Genomic DNA, 12,471 nt, shown 5'->3' on the forward strand with positions numbered 1-12,471 from the left:
TTCCTGCTCCTCTGATGCTGCCTGGCCTGCTATGTTCCTCCAACTCCACACTGTGTTATCTCAGTCTCCAGCATCGGCAGTTCTAACTATCTTTGAGCAATAGAGTCCCGCTTGTTCTCACCTACCATCCCATCACCATCCATATCCAAAGGACTATTAGCCAACATTTCTGCCACCACCAGCAGGATGCCACCACCAAACACATGTTCCCTGCCCTTCCCTTGTCAGCCTTCCACAGGAATTGTTCCCTCTGGCACACCCTCATCCACTCTTCCTCCACTCCCAACATCTTCACACAGCTCCGCAGCCCCTTCCCCTGTAATTGCCTAAGGTGTTAACACCTACCTGTTTACTTCCTCCATCCTCACTGACCAAGGCCCTGGACGCACCTTCTAGGTGAAGCAGCACTTTACCTGCACACCACTCAATCTAGTCTACTGTATTCGCTGCTCACTGTGTGGGCTCCTCTACTTTGTGAAGCTGAATGACAGACTGGGCGACCATTTTGCAGAACACCTACGGTCTGTCTGTAAAAATTACCCTGAGCTTCTAGTTGCTCCCACGTCAACACACCATTGTGTTCCCTGGCCAACATCTCTGTTTCGGGCTTGCTGCAGTGCCCCATTGAAGCTCAGTGTAAGCGAGAAGAACATCACCTCATCTGGGTGGCACGGTGGCTCAGTGGTTAGCACTGCTGCCTCACAGAGCCAAGAACCTGGGTTCGATTTCAGCCTCGGGTGACTGTCTGTGTGGAGTTTGCACATTCTCCTTGTGTCTGCGTGGGTTTCCTCCCACAGTCTAAAGATGTGCAGGCTAGGTGGATTGGCCATGCTAAATTGCCCGTAGTGTTCAGGGATGTGTAGATTAGGTGGGTTATAGCGGGGTGGGTCTGAGTGGGAGGCTTTGAGGTTCAGTGTGGACTGGTTGGGCCGAAGGGCCTATTTCCACACTGTAGGGATTCTGTGGTGATTTTCCACTTGGGAACCCAGCAGCCTTCAGGACTTAATGTCAAGTTCAGTAATTTTAGGGTTTGAGCATCTTCGCCATGTCCGATGCAAATGGGGTGGAAATCTGTCAGGTTATTACACACATCTGAATATATATCTGCTGGAGTGGAGAACTCTGCAAGGTGGCTTACTACATACTCCATGGCTGCCAGTTCTGCAGCCTGAACACTCACATTACTTAGGAGTTTCACCAGGTTAGGATGGTTAGTGGCTTGGAGGGCATCTTGCAGGAGGTGGTGTTCCTGTTAATCTGCTCTCTCATTTCTGGATAGAAATGGTCATGGGTTTGGAAGTGCGAGTTGGTGAATTTCTGAAGTGCATATTGTAAATAGTACACACTGCTGCTGTTGAGCATCGGTGGCGGAGGGAGTGATGTTTGTGGATGTGGTGCCAAAAAAGTGGACTACTTTGTCCTGGATGGTGTCAAGATTCTTGAGTGTTGTTGGAGCTGTATCCTTGCAGGCAAGTAGGGAGTATTCTGTCACACTCCTGACTAGTGCCTTGTAGATGCTGGACAGTCTTTGGGGAGTCAGGAGGTATGTTACTTGCCACAGTATTCCTAGCCTCTGACCTGCTCTTCTAGCCACGGTATTTACATGGTGAGTCCACTTGAGTTTCTGGTCAATAGTAACTCCAAGGACCGATAGTGGGAGATTCAGTGATGGTAACACCATTGAATGTCAAGGGGCAGTGGTTAGATGGCCTCTTATTGGAGATGGCCATTATCTGGCATTTGTGTGGTGTGAATGTTACTTTCAACTTGTCAGCCCTGGGCCAGAATACTGTACAGATCTTGTTGCATTTGTACATTGACTGCTTCAGTATCTGAGGAGTAACAAACGGTGTTGAACATTGGCGAACATCCCCACTCCTGGTCTTAAAAGAACATAAGAACATAAGAGCAGGAGCAGGCCATCTGGCCCCTCAAGCCTGCTCCACCATTCGATAAGATCCTGGCTGATCTTTTCATGGACTCAGCTCCACTTACCCACCCACTCACCATAGCCCTTAATTCCCTTACTATTCAGAAATCTCTCTATCTTTACATTAAAAACATTCAACAAGGCAGCCTCAACTACTTCACTAGGCAGAGAATTCCACAGATTCACAACCTTTTGGGTGAAGAAGTTACTCCTCAACTCAGTCCTAAATCTGCTCCCCTGTATTTTGAGACTATGCCTCCTAGTTTTAATGATGGAGGGAAGGTCACTTTTTCCAATGAACATGTTCAGTGATGTTATTACACTTCTGCTCTGGAGCTGTTTTCATTTATTCTTGAAGGGACCTGCATTTCTAAAATTTACATGAATATGAGTGTTAATGTGTGTCTATGTTTGTTAGTGCAAGTGTATTATAGTGTGTCTGTTAATGTGAAGAGGTATATGGGTACTAGTATGTGCCTGGGTGCTCAGGCTTGTGATAGTATGTGCATGTTTGTGTGTATATTTGTTTTGGTATATGTGCTTTTGTCTTTATATGGATAATTGTGCTTATGTATACCCGTGTTGTGTGTAAATGTGTGCTTTTAGTGGGCAGAATCTTACAGCAGAGACACATAAGATACTACCAGTGACATTCTTGCCACTTACCTGTCTGCCTCTGACTCACCAGCAATTTTACATCCTCGTGTGCCCCAGTTAAGGCTTTTAAGTGGTGACTTAAGGGCTGCATCTTGCTTGACCACAATTTTGAAGCCAGTGGGAGGAGGCCAGATATGGGGACTGGGTGGGGATGAGGGGTTTTGTGTTGATACTTGAGAAGGTATGGACCTCAGGCAGAAAGGGGTGGGGGATGACTCCATCACAGGCCCCTTTTCCAAATTCGAAGTAAACCCAAGATCTTCCCCTTCTCCCAGTGTGTATCATCTCCCCCTGTCCTTAGCAACCAGAACCACGAGGATCCCTACTCTCTTGACCCTACCAGAGACTCCCAGAGTTACTTCCATCCTCAGTTTTTGGCGTATTGTCCTTGGGACTCAATATAATTCCAGCAGTGGCCACCACTGCCACTGGCGCTGTGAGGTGGGATTTCCTCCAAAGCTGAGGAGCCATTACCTGCCTCCAGTCAACTAACATTCAACAAGAGTGTTAACTAGCTGGGGTGCAGATGTCAGGACCTGGATACTTTACCAGTTGACTTTTTGGTGGTAGGGTGGGAAACAAGCCCAATGTGCGCATTCATGTGTACTTTTTTATTCATTCATGGGATGTGGGTGCCACAGACTAAGCCAGCATTAATTGCCAATCCCTATTTGCACTGCAGAGATGGCAGGGACATTGGAGAGCAGGGACACCCACAACATCTTTAAAGAGGTAGTTCCAGGATTTTGACTCAAGTGACACTGAAGGAACAGCAATATATTTCCACGTCAGGAAGTTGAATGTCTTGGAGGGGAAGTTGCAGGTGGTAGGGTTGGTGTAAAGGCATTGAGGAGACAGGAGTTAAGTTACTTGCTGCGGGATTCCTAACCTCTGACCTGCTCTTGTAGGCATAGTGTTTATATGGCCAGTCTGCTTCAGTTTCTGGTCAATGGTAACCCCGCATAATGTTGATAGTGGGGGATTCAGTGATGGTAATGCCATTGAAGGCCAAGGAAGGTTGATGAGATTCCCTCTTATTGGAATTAGTCATTGCCTGGTGCTTGGGTGGTAGTGTGTGTTTGTCATGCATGTGCATGTGTTACTGCATCTGTTACTATAATTATGATAATGTGCCTTTTCTTTTCAAGGGGCCTTCCTTGAGATTTTCTGGAGGGTTACTTATTGACTTTCAAAGCTATATTTTGGCTTTCAGGAGCTTCTTTTCCATTTTTGCTCCTTTATGAGGTGCTGCAGTCACATTGTAATAATACCTTACCTGTATTTGTGTTGACATATGGTATATTTGGACTCTTGAAAGCAGAATTAGAAAAATTCATCAATTTCCTCAATAATTATAAGCCCTCCATTAAACTTAAAGCCACAGTATGCAATGAAAGCATTAATTTCTTAGACCCCACCATATTTAATTTAGCACAAAACAACAGTCATAAGCTGGGAACAAGTTTTTTTTCAAAATTGCTGACAAAAACTTCTACACACGAAAGGTTATCACCCCAAACACACCTTCCACAGTCTGATAATGTTACAGTTAATATATTTCCAGTGCACACGAAAAAAGCTGGAAGATTTTATTACGTAGTTACCATCATTTTTGCTGTGTCTTAGATCTCAATCTTAGTTTGAAATTTAACAATTGACACACTGTTTGTTACAACAGCATCCTTTACATCATTCTCCCATATCTTAGCTCCTGAGCATGTGAAACCTTAAGCCGGAGATTCTATATTCAATTGCGAAGACTTCAATACCTCAGTGATTTAAGTTTACCTGGCTCCTAGTTAACTGAGTATTCCTTTGGCAACAGGTTTGAAACTCTTTCTCCTTTGCAACCTCCCTCTCTCTCCCCATCCCTTGCAGCAACTCTCCCTTCTTCCTGCAGTCTCCCATGCTCTCTCTCTATCTTACTGCCTTACAGCATCTCTCTCTTTCTCTGCCTCTCTCTCTGTCATTTTGTCCCTCTGTTTCGCTCTTCATCTTGGATCTTCCATCCCCAGCCCACAAATCTGCAGCCCGATAAGCCCCACCCGCCACAAGAGTGGAACGGCAACTCCTGATCCTAGCAGTCCAGCAACCCACACTTGCCCAGCCCTAGCAGCTCATATAGTCCCGGTATCTCATTGTCACCATATACCTTCTCACTACTACTCCACCAACATGCCGTTTCTCACCCATGTCAGTAACACAGAGTTGCTATTGAACCTATCAGCAGCAAGCACAGGAGTTAAAAAGCCTGTGATTGGAAGAGCAGCTCAGAGATTCTGATGGTTCCATGTACAGGGGCAAATATTCTCCCATTAAGTTGCCCCTGAGATTGAATTTTTTCCAGATCTTTTGGGGGTGAATTTGTCTACTGCCCGTCATATTTTGAGAGTTGCCACCTGACCATTGAGCCTGGAGCACAGGTCCCAGTGAGTAGCACTGACTGGCCATCTCTCCTCCCACTCTTCTGGGCCATGCCAATAGATGGAGGCCTGGAGATCCCCTATTATTGGGAGACGTTGCCCTTAATGCAACAACCTGTTTGTTGTGTGTTCCCAGACATGGGAGGTACAGAGGTTGCACTCTCATAAGGCCATGTAGGAATTCTCAAATACAGTGGAAGAATAGCAGGAATTTTCCATGTGACTAGGGTTCTTTGTGATCTTGTCTATTTTTGTGCTTGCTTTGTGAAAATGGGCACCTAATCCAATCCTGATTTATAGGATGATCCTCAACATTCTTTGTTTGTTCCTTCATCTTCTAGTGTCAGGAAGGAACAATCAATTGCATCTTGGATTGTATCAGTAAATTCACTGGCCTACCCTCTACATTGGAAAATTCCATAATTCACCGACTGATCCTGGCACTGACTCAGGTAGGGACTTTCAATAAAGCTTGAGCACATAAACTAGGCTCATGCCTTAGTGTTGAACTAAGGGAATGCTGCAGTGTCAGTATTACCATCTTTCGGATGTGATCTTGTTTGCCTCTCGGGTGGTAAAGGCCTGATGACACTATTTCAAAGAGCAGGAGAAATCCCTCCTCCCCAGGTGTCCTGGCCCACAGTTACCCAGAAACCAACATGACTTAAATAGGTAATGTGGTAATTTATCTCCTCCCTGTTTGTGTGTCCTTACAATGCACAAATTAGTTGCCATTCTTTGCCACCCCACAATAATGACGATAATGAAAGGTGCTATTAGGCAAGTTCTTCCTTATAAATAGGGAGCCTCTTTCAACTTGCTACAATGAATGGACAAATCGCTAATTTGTCTGATGCTTGCACTTTGATGGCTTGTCTCGACCTCCCTTAAATACATTTTTCTAAATAATTGCCTCACAATACAGAACTTAGTCATTGATAAAAAGAGACACAAAGTCAAAGATTTCATATTGTACTCACCCAGACAGACATGCAAGAAAACAAACTTGGAAGAGGAACAGAAATTTTTGCAGCATGAGAAGAGGAAACACAAGAGAGGAAGGAATTAATGTGGGAAGCCATAAACAGATGATGACCAGAAGGGACAAAGAAAGCAGATCTAAAAGCAAATCAGCAGATAAGATTAGAGGTTACAAAAGTAATGAAAGGACAAAATTTAAAGCACTGTATCTAAAGGCATGCAGAATTTGAAACAAAGCAAGTGAACTAGTTGTAAAAATTGAGATAAATAAGTATGATCTTGTGGCCACTACTGAGATGTGGTCACGAGATAATACTTACTTATTGTAAATTGGGACCTGAGTATTGAAGGGTATGTGACATTTAGGAAGGAAGGCAGCTAGGAAAAGATGGAGTAGTGGCTCTGTTAATTAAACAATATATTATCACAATAGGGAGGAATGACCTAAATTCAGGAAACCAAAATATAAAAGCAGCCTGGGTAGAAATAAGGAATAATAAAAGCAAGAGATCACTTGTGGGAATTGTGTACAGGTTCCCAACAGTAACCATATGGTAGAGGACAGGGTATCAGGGAAGAAATGATGGGAGCTTGTCAAAAAGATATAGCAATGATCATGGTGGATTTTAGCCTACATATAGACTGGAAAAATCAGATTGAGAGCAAAGTAGTCTAAATAAAGAATTCATTGAATGTTTTCGGATATGTTTCTTAGACCAACATGTAATCGTGCCTACCAGAGAGTAGGCTGTACTAGTTATGGTTTTGACCAATGAGATAGGATTCCTTACTAATGCCATAGGGAAAGAGCCATTGGGTAGCGGTGACTGTAACATGATTGAATTTTACAAAGAGTTTAAGGAAGAGAAGTGCGGGTCCAAGACTACTAATTTGAATATGAACAAGGGCAATTATGAGGGCCTGAAAGCATAGTGAGCAAAAATGAATTGGCAATTTAGGTTAAGAGATAGGTCGATAGAGATGTATTGGCAAACATTGAAGTTGATATTCCAGAAAGCACAGATCAGATACATTCCAGCAAATAAGGGAAATCCTAAGGGACAGACCTACCATAAATGATTAACTAAGAAAGTCAAAGATAGTATTAAATTCAAAGAAAGACATATAATTGTGCAAGAATAGGTGGCAGGTCTGAAGATTGAACAGAATATAACAAACAACAAAGAATTATGAAAAGATTAATAAGGAGTAAAAATTAAAGTATGTTATCCAAAAGTATAAAAAGAGATTAGAAAAGTTTCTTCATATATTTTAAAAAGAAAAGCATTAACAAGAAAAAAGATTAACAATTAAAAAGAAAAGCATTGGTCTTACAGGAAATGAGTCTAGGAAATTTGTAATGGTGGATAAAAAGATGGCAGATGAATTGAACAGATATTTTGCATTGGACTTCACTGGAGAAGATAAAAGTAACATCCCAGAAATAGATGTTAATCAGGAACTGAAACAAAGGGAAAATCTCCAGAAAATTACAATTACAAGAGAAGTAGTACTGAGCAAATTGTTTCAACTGTGAGTTGACAGGTCTTTAGGTCTTAATGGATTTTAATGGTCCTAGACTATCAATAAATACTAGAAATAGCTAGTGAAATATTTGAACCATTTGTTTTAATTTACCAAAATTCATTCGCTTCAGGGAAAGTTTCTTTAAATTATGAAATAGTTACTTAACTCCTTTATTGAAAAAGAGAGGGCGGTGCAATGAAGGTTTACCAAATTGATTCCTGGGATGGCAGGACTGCTGGGTGAGGAGAGATTGAGTTGGTTAGCATTGTATTCTGATGGTGGACGAGTCCAGAAACAGGGAGTCATAGTCTCAGCATAAAGGGTAAGTATTTCAGGACTAAGATGAAGAGAGATATTTTTTTCATCCAGAGAATGGTGAGCCCATGTAATTCATGACCCCAGAATGTGGTGGAGGCCAAAACATTATGTGTTTTCACAAAGGAGGTAAATATAACCCTTGTGGCTGAAGGGATGGGGGAAATAGGAGGAGAGCGGAATTATGGTACTGAACTTGATGGTCAGCCATGATAATATTAAATGGCAGAGCAGGCTCAAGGGGCTGAATGGCCTACTCCTGCTCCTCCCTTCTGTGTCTCTGTATGCTTCTATGAAGGAGGCAGAAAGCAGGACATTATAGCTTAATATCTGTTGTGGGGAAATAAAACATAAAAATTGTAATAAAATATAACATTCAAATTGCTTTCCTGAATACTTGCCATATCTGTATACTAACCTTCTGCTGTTAATGCACTAGGACACCCAAATCTGAGGACTCTGCAACTCTCACCATTTAAATAATATGCTTCTGTTTTATTACTTCTATCAAAATGGACGATTTCACACTTTCCAACTTTGTACTTCATTTACCAGATCTTTGCTCATTTACTAAATCTATCTGTATCTCTTTGTAGGCTCCTTATGTCCTATTTGCAACTCATTTTCCTACCTATCTTTGTGTCATCAGCATATTTAGTGATCATACCTTTGATTCCTTCATCCAAATCATTTATGTAAGTAGTGAAGAGTTGAGGTCCCAACACTGACCCTGTGAGACACCAAGTTACTCCTCCAAAGAACTCCAATACATTAGTTAAACATGATTTCTCTTCGATAAAAGCTTGTTGGCTATGCCTGATAACTTTGAACTTATCCAAGTGTCTTATTATAATGTCGTTACTAATAGCTTCTAATGATTACCCCATAATAGGTGCTAAGTTAACTGGCCTGTAGTTTCCTGCTTTCTGCCTCCCTACCTTTTTGAATAAAGGAATTACATTAGTTATTTTCCAATATAAAGGAACCTTCCCAAATCTAATGAGTTTTAGAAATTAAAACCAAAGCAGCAACTACCTCACTAGCTGTTCTTTTAAGACCCAACGATGAAATCCATCAAATGCAAGGTTGGAAGATTATGTTTTAGTTACACAGATCATTAGTGAGACTGCATCTGGAGTACTGTGTTGCCTAATGAGGAAAGGGTAGACAGGGTAGGCTAATATCCTGTGGAGTTAGAAGAGCCAGAAATTATTCAATCAAAACGTATAAGACTCTGAGAGGACTCAGCTGGGTGGACGATGAAAGGATGTTTCCTCTTGTGGGAGAATCTAGAATTAGGGATCATAGTTTACAAATAAACAGTTGCCCATTTAAGATATAGATAAGGAAAATATTTTCCTCTCAAAGGGTTGGGAGTCTTTGGAATTCCCTTCTAAAGCAGAGGTAAATAGATTCTTGATTACCAATGGAATGAAAGCTTATTGAGGGCATGCAGTAATGTCAAGTTATGGTTAAAATCAGATCAACCGTGATGTTATTGAATGGTGGAGCAGACTTGAAGAGTTTTTTCTACCCTCACTCCCACCATCCCTTTGGTGGACTATTGTTATTCCTTGATTGTATTGTCATATGTTTGAGGTTTTTCAGTTAATTGTAATTAATAGTTACCTGTTCCTGCTGCATCCATGCCATTCATGGTCCAAGCAATTCTCTTCTCAAATGATTTGATTGATGTTTTTTTTCCCAAGTCTGCTTTGTTGTGTATCAGTCCTGATGAAGTCAAAATGAAAAGCTTTGACTTCATGTTTTTTTAGAGCAACGCTTTTGGAAACTCCAAGTATCCCACCTCATATGGAAATTCCTCCCTGTCTCCTTATTGTGTTAAAATCTTGATTTATTACATTATCTTCTAAACTAAATTATTTTGGCTTGGTCTTCAGAACTATGGAATTCTTTCAATTTGCCTTACTCTACAATCCAATTTCCTGATTTAACTTGCTTTCTCTCCTATTATTTTGACTATAGTAGTGCCTTGCATCATGCACATAATTTAAGATCAAAGGCATCAAAGGACATGGTGAGAAAGTGGGAATAAGGTAATGAGTTGGATGATCAGTCAAGATCATATTTTCGAGCAGGCTCGAAGGACCGAATGGCCTACTCCTGCTCTTATACAATAACACACACTTAGAGGCCTTTATCCAGAGTCCTTCATCTTCACTGTGGCCCCTAACTCTTCAATTCACTTCTTCAACATGATCTGTTATCTGTTTTTTTCCCAATGCCCCTTTATTTTTCACTTGGTTCTTACGATTCTTATGATTTTGGAGATGGTGACATAATGGTAACATCATTGGCCCAGTAACCCAGAACACTAGTATAAAGTTCTGGTGACATGGGTTTGAATCTTATTATGGCAGATGGTGAAATTTGAATTCAGTAAAACTTTGAAATAAAAATCTGCCCTAATGTTGACAATGTGACGATTGTCAATTGTCATAAAAATGCATCTGGTTGACTAATGGCATTCAGAGAAGGAAATCTGCCATCCTTACCTGATCTGGCCTACGTGTGACTCCAGAGCAGTGTGGTCAACTGTTAAGTGCCGTCTGGGCAATTAGCCAATGAGGCCCACATCCCATGAACAATTTTTTTTTAAAATCTCTGATCTTTCATCTTTTGGCCTTAAATTTAAGTCTTCTTATCTGAAAGCTATGTGGTGGATGATATTGATTTGTCTTAATATTACAGAGCTGTGAAGAGGATGTGTTGCATTTCACTGCCTTGTTGCAGAAACTGAAAATGATCATCAGAGAAAAACGCTCACATTACATCTTCAACAAGGGAGTGGCAAAAACAAAAATGTTGAAGATTTCCTTGCACAGGGAGGAGAGAAAATGAAAATAAAAAATCTAGTTTAAGCCCCTGTAAAGTTTTTCAAGTACTGCCAAATATAAGGTGGTATTTGGAGTGTATGGTGGAAGGTAAGAGAAAGTGGGTAGAAAGTAGCTAGGGATAGATGGCTATTGAACTGAGGCAGCTAACTTCCTGGGGTATGGGTCAGAATGTTTCTGTGTGCTCCCTGATTGTTGCTGATGATAGGCACAGAGAAGGAAGGATTTTTGTTCATTATGATTTCATTCCTCTAATTGGTTCTGAATTCCAGGCTGACAGCCAGGGAGATTCTCACTTCAATGGTGTACAACTCATATGAGATGTAGAACCCATTTGGTTACTACCTCCTGCAAAATGCAGGTTGGAATAAAGATGGCTAAGACCATGGAAGGAACTTTGGGATGCAGAATAGTGTAAAAAATGTGGGAGGAACATTAGTGCAGTTATATCTGTGTATTTGCTGCATGAATTTTGCCTGAGTTGCATTATATTAAATAAGCCTGTCACTGCTTCACATTCAAAGGGACTGAAGCCAGTTCAATTAATCATTATCCTGAATAAACAATGTTTCTGTTCAGTTGTTCAGTGAGTAATCCCTACCTTTTACGTGTTGTTCACAATGTAACTCTTGAGTATGTTTTCTTCAGTTCAGTGTAATTGGTCAGTTCCCTAAGTAGTCTGAATGTCACATTTATTCCCAATATCTAATTCTACAATAGCAGAACCTGAGCCCTGGGTAAAAAGAATATCCTGCCAATCTGCAAGATGCATTAAAATAACTCATGATGCCTCATTCAACTGTACCTGCCAAGCCCACAAGATTCATAGGAACAACTACCACCTGCAAATTCTCTTTGAAGAGAACAGAGTTGGAACTATATTCACTGTTGCTGGATCGAACACCCGAAACTCTCTTCCAAGCAGCACTGTGTGAGTACCTACATCACAGATTGCTCACATGCCATGAATAAGTAAAACAGCATTCACTATCTGGATTAATATTTATGTATCAGACACATAGTTCTCTCGTCTCTCTAGTGACAGTCTACATTACCATTCGGTGAGAGGTGGCCTGATGTGGATTGTTTATAATATGACAATAGCTTGTTTTACGATCAGATTTATTTTGTTTAATCAATAAAACTTCTCTTTTGTAATAATATAAAAATAGCGAAACTGCTACCCTTCTGCAGTGAATAATCTCAAATAATTGAAACAGAATGGGGGCAACATTTGATAGCCCCTGAAAACAGATGGAGGGATTACAATTTGTGATTAACCTTTATCAATTGCTTCTGATAAAGGCAGGACTCCAATTTCATGCTGACACTGTGACAGTCAATGACAGCTTAAACAGAATCTTACAGGGCCCAGGACAGCTTGGGCTATGGTGAGAAATCTGAGAGAATCAAGGAAGAAGTCCAGAAAGGCTTTTCTTGATTTCAGGAGACAGAGTTGCATTTTCCCATAGAGTTCTGGATGTCAAGTCATAATTCTCACTCAGGAGCGGTGAGATGGGGATTATTGCTTGCCATCACCTCATTGACTGCAAATCTCACCTCAGTGATGTGCAGCTTCCTATGGTACCCCGGGGTGGATAGAAACTAGATGCCAAGAACTCTAGATATGAAAGTCGGAGCATGTAATTTGCGACTTGAGTTTGGCAATTGCTCCTATGGACTGTCACCTTGGACGCACAGCACCAATGTTTCAGGGTAATGTTCCAGGGTAATGGCTGCGTGCATTTGACATCCACAAATACTGATATTTGACATGCACCAG

The 12,471-nt window shown here is 41.2% G+C and overlaps 1 protein-coding gene across 1 annotated transcript in view; it reads left to right on the forward strand.

Annotated features, from left to right (window-relative positions):
• The window catches only part of zgc:77752 (uncharacterized protein LOC393862 homolog), a 36,035-nt gene extending 25,186 nt beyond the window's left edge, over positions 1–10,849 (forward strand). Inside the window, exons 10-11 of the mRNA XM_048610488.1 lie at positions 5,352–5,462; positions 10,546–10,849. Coding sequence (XP_048466445.1) covers positions 5,352–5,462; positions 10,546–10,695 — 261 coding nt within the window. The 3' untranslated portion in view covers positions 10,696–10,849. The remainder of the gene's footprint in view (positions 1–5,351; positions 5,463–10,545) is intronic.
• Positions 10,850–12,471: the final 1,622 nt, after the last annotated feature.

Source organism: Rhincodon typus, chromosome 22, assembly GCF_021869965.1.
Source record: "Rhincodon typus isolate 14 chromosome 22, sRhiTyp1.1, whole genome shotgun sequence".
NCBI classification, from domain to species: domain Eukaryota; kingdom Metazoa; phylum Chordata; class Chondrichthyes; order Orectolobiformes; family Rhincodontidae; genus Rhincodon; species Rhincodon typus.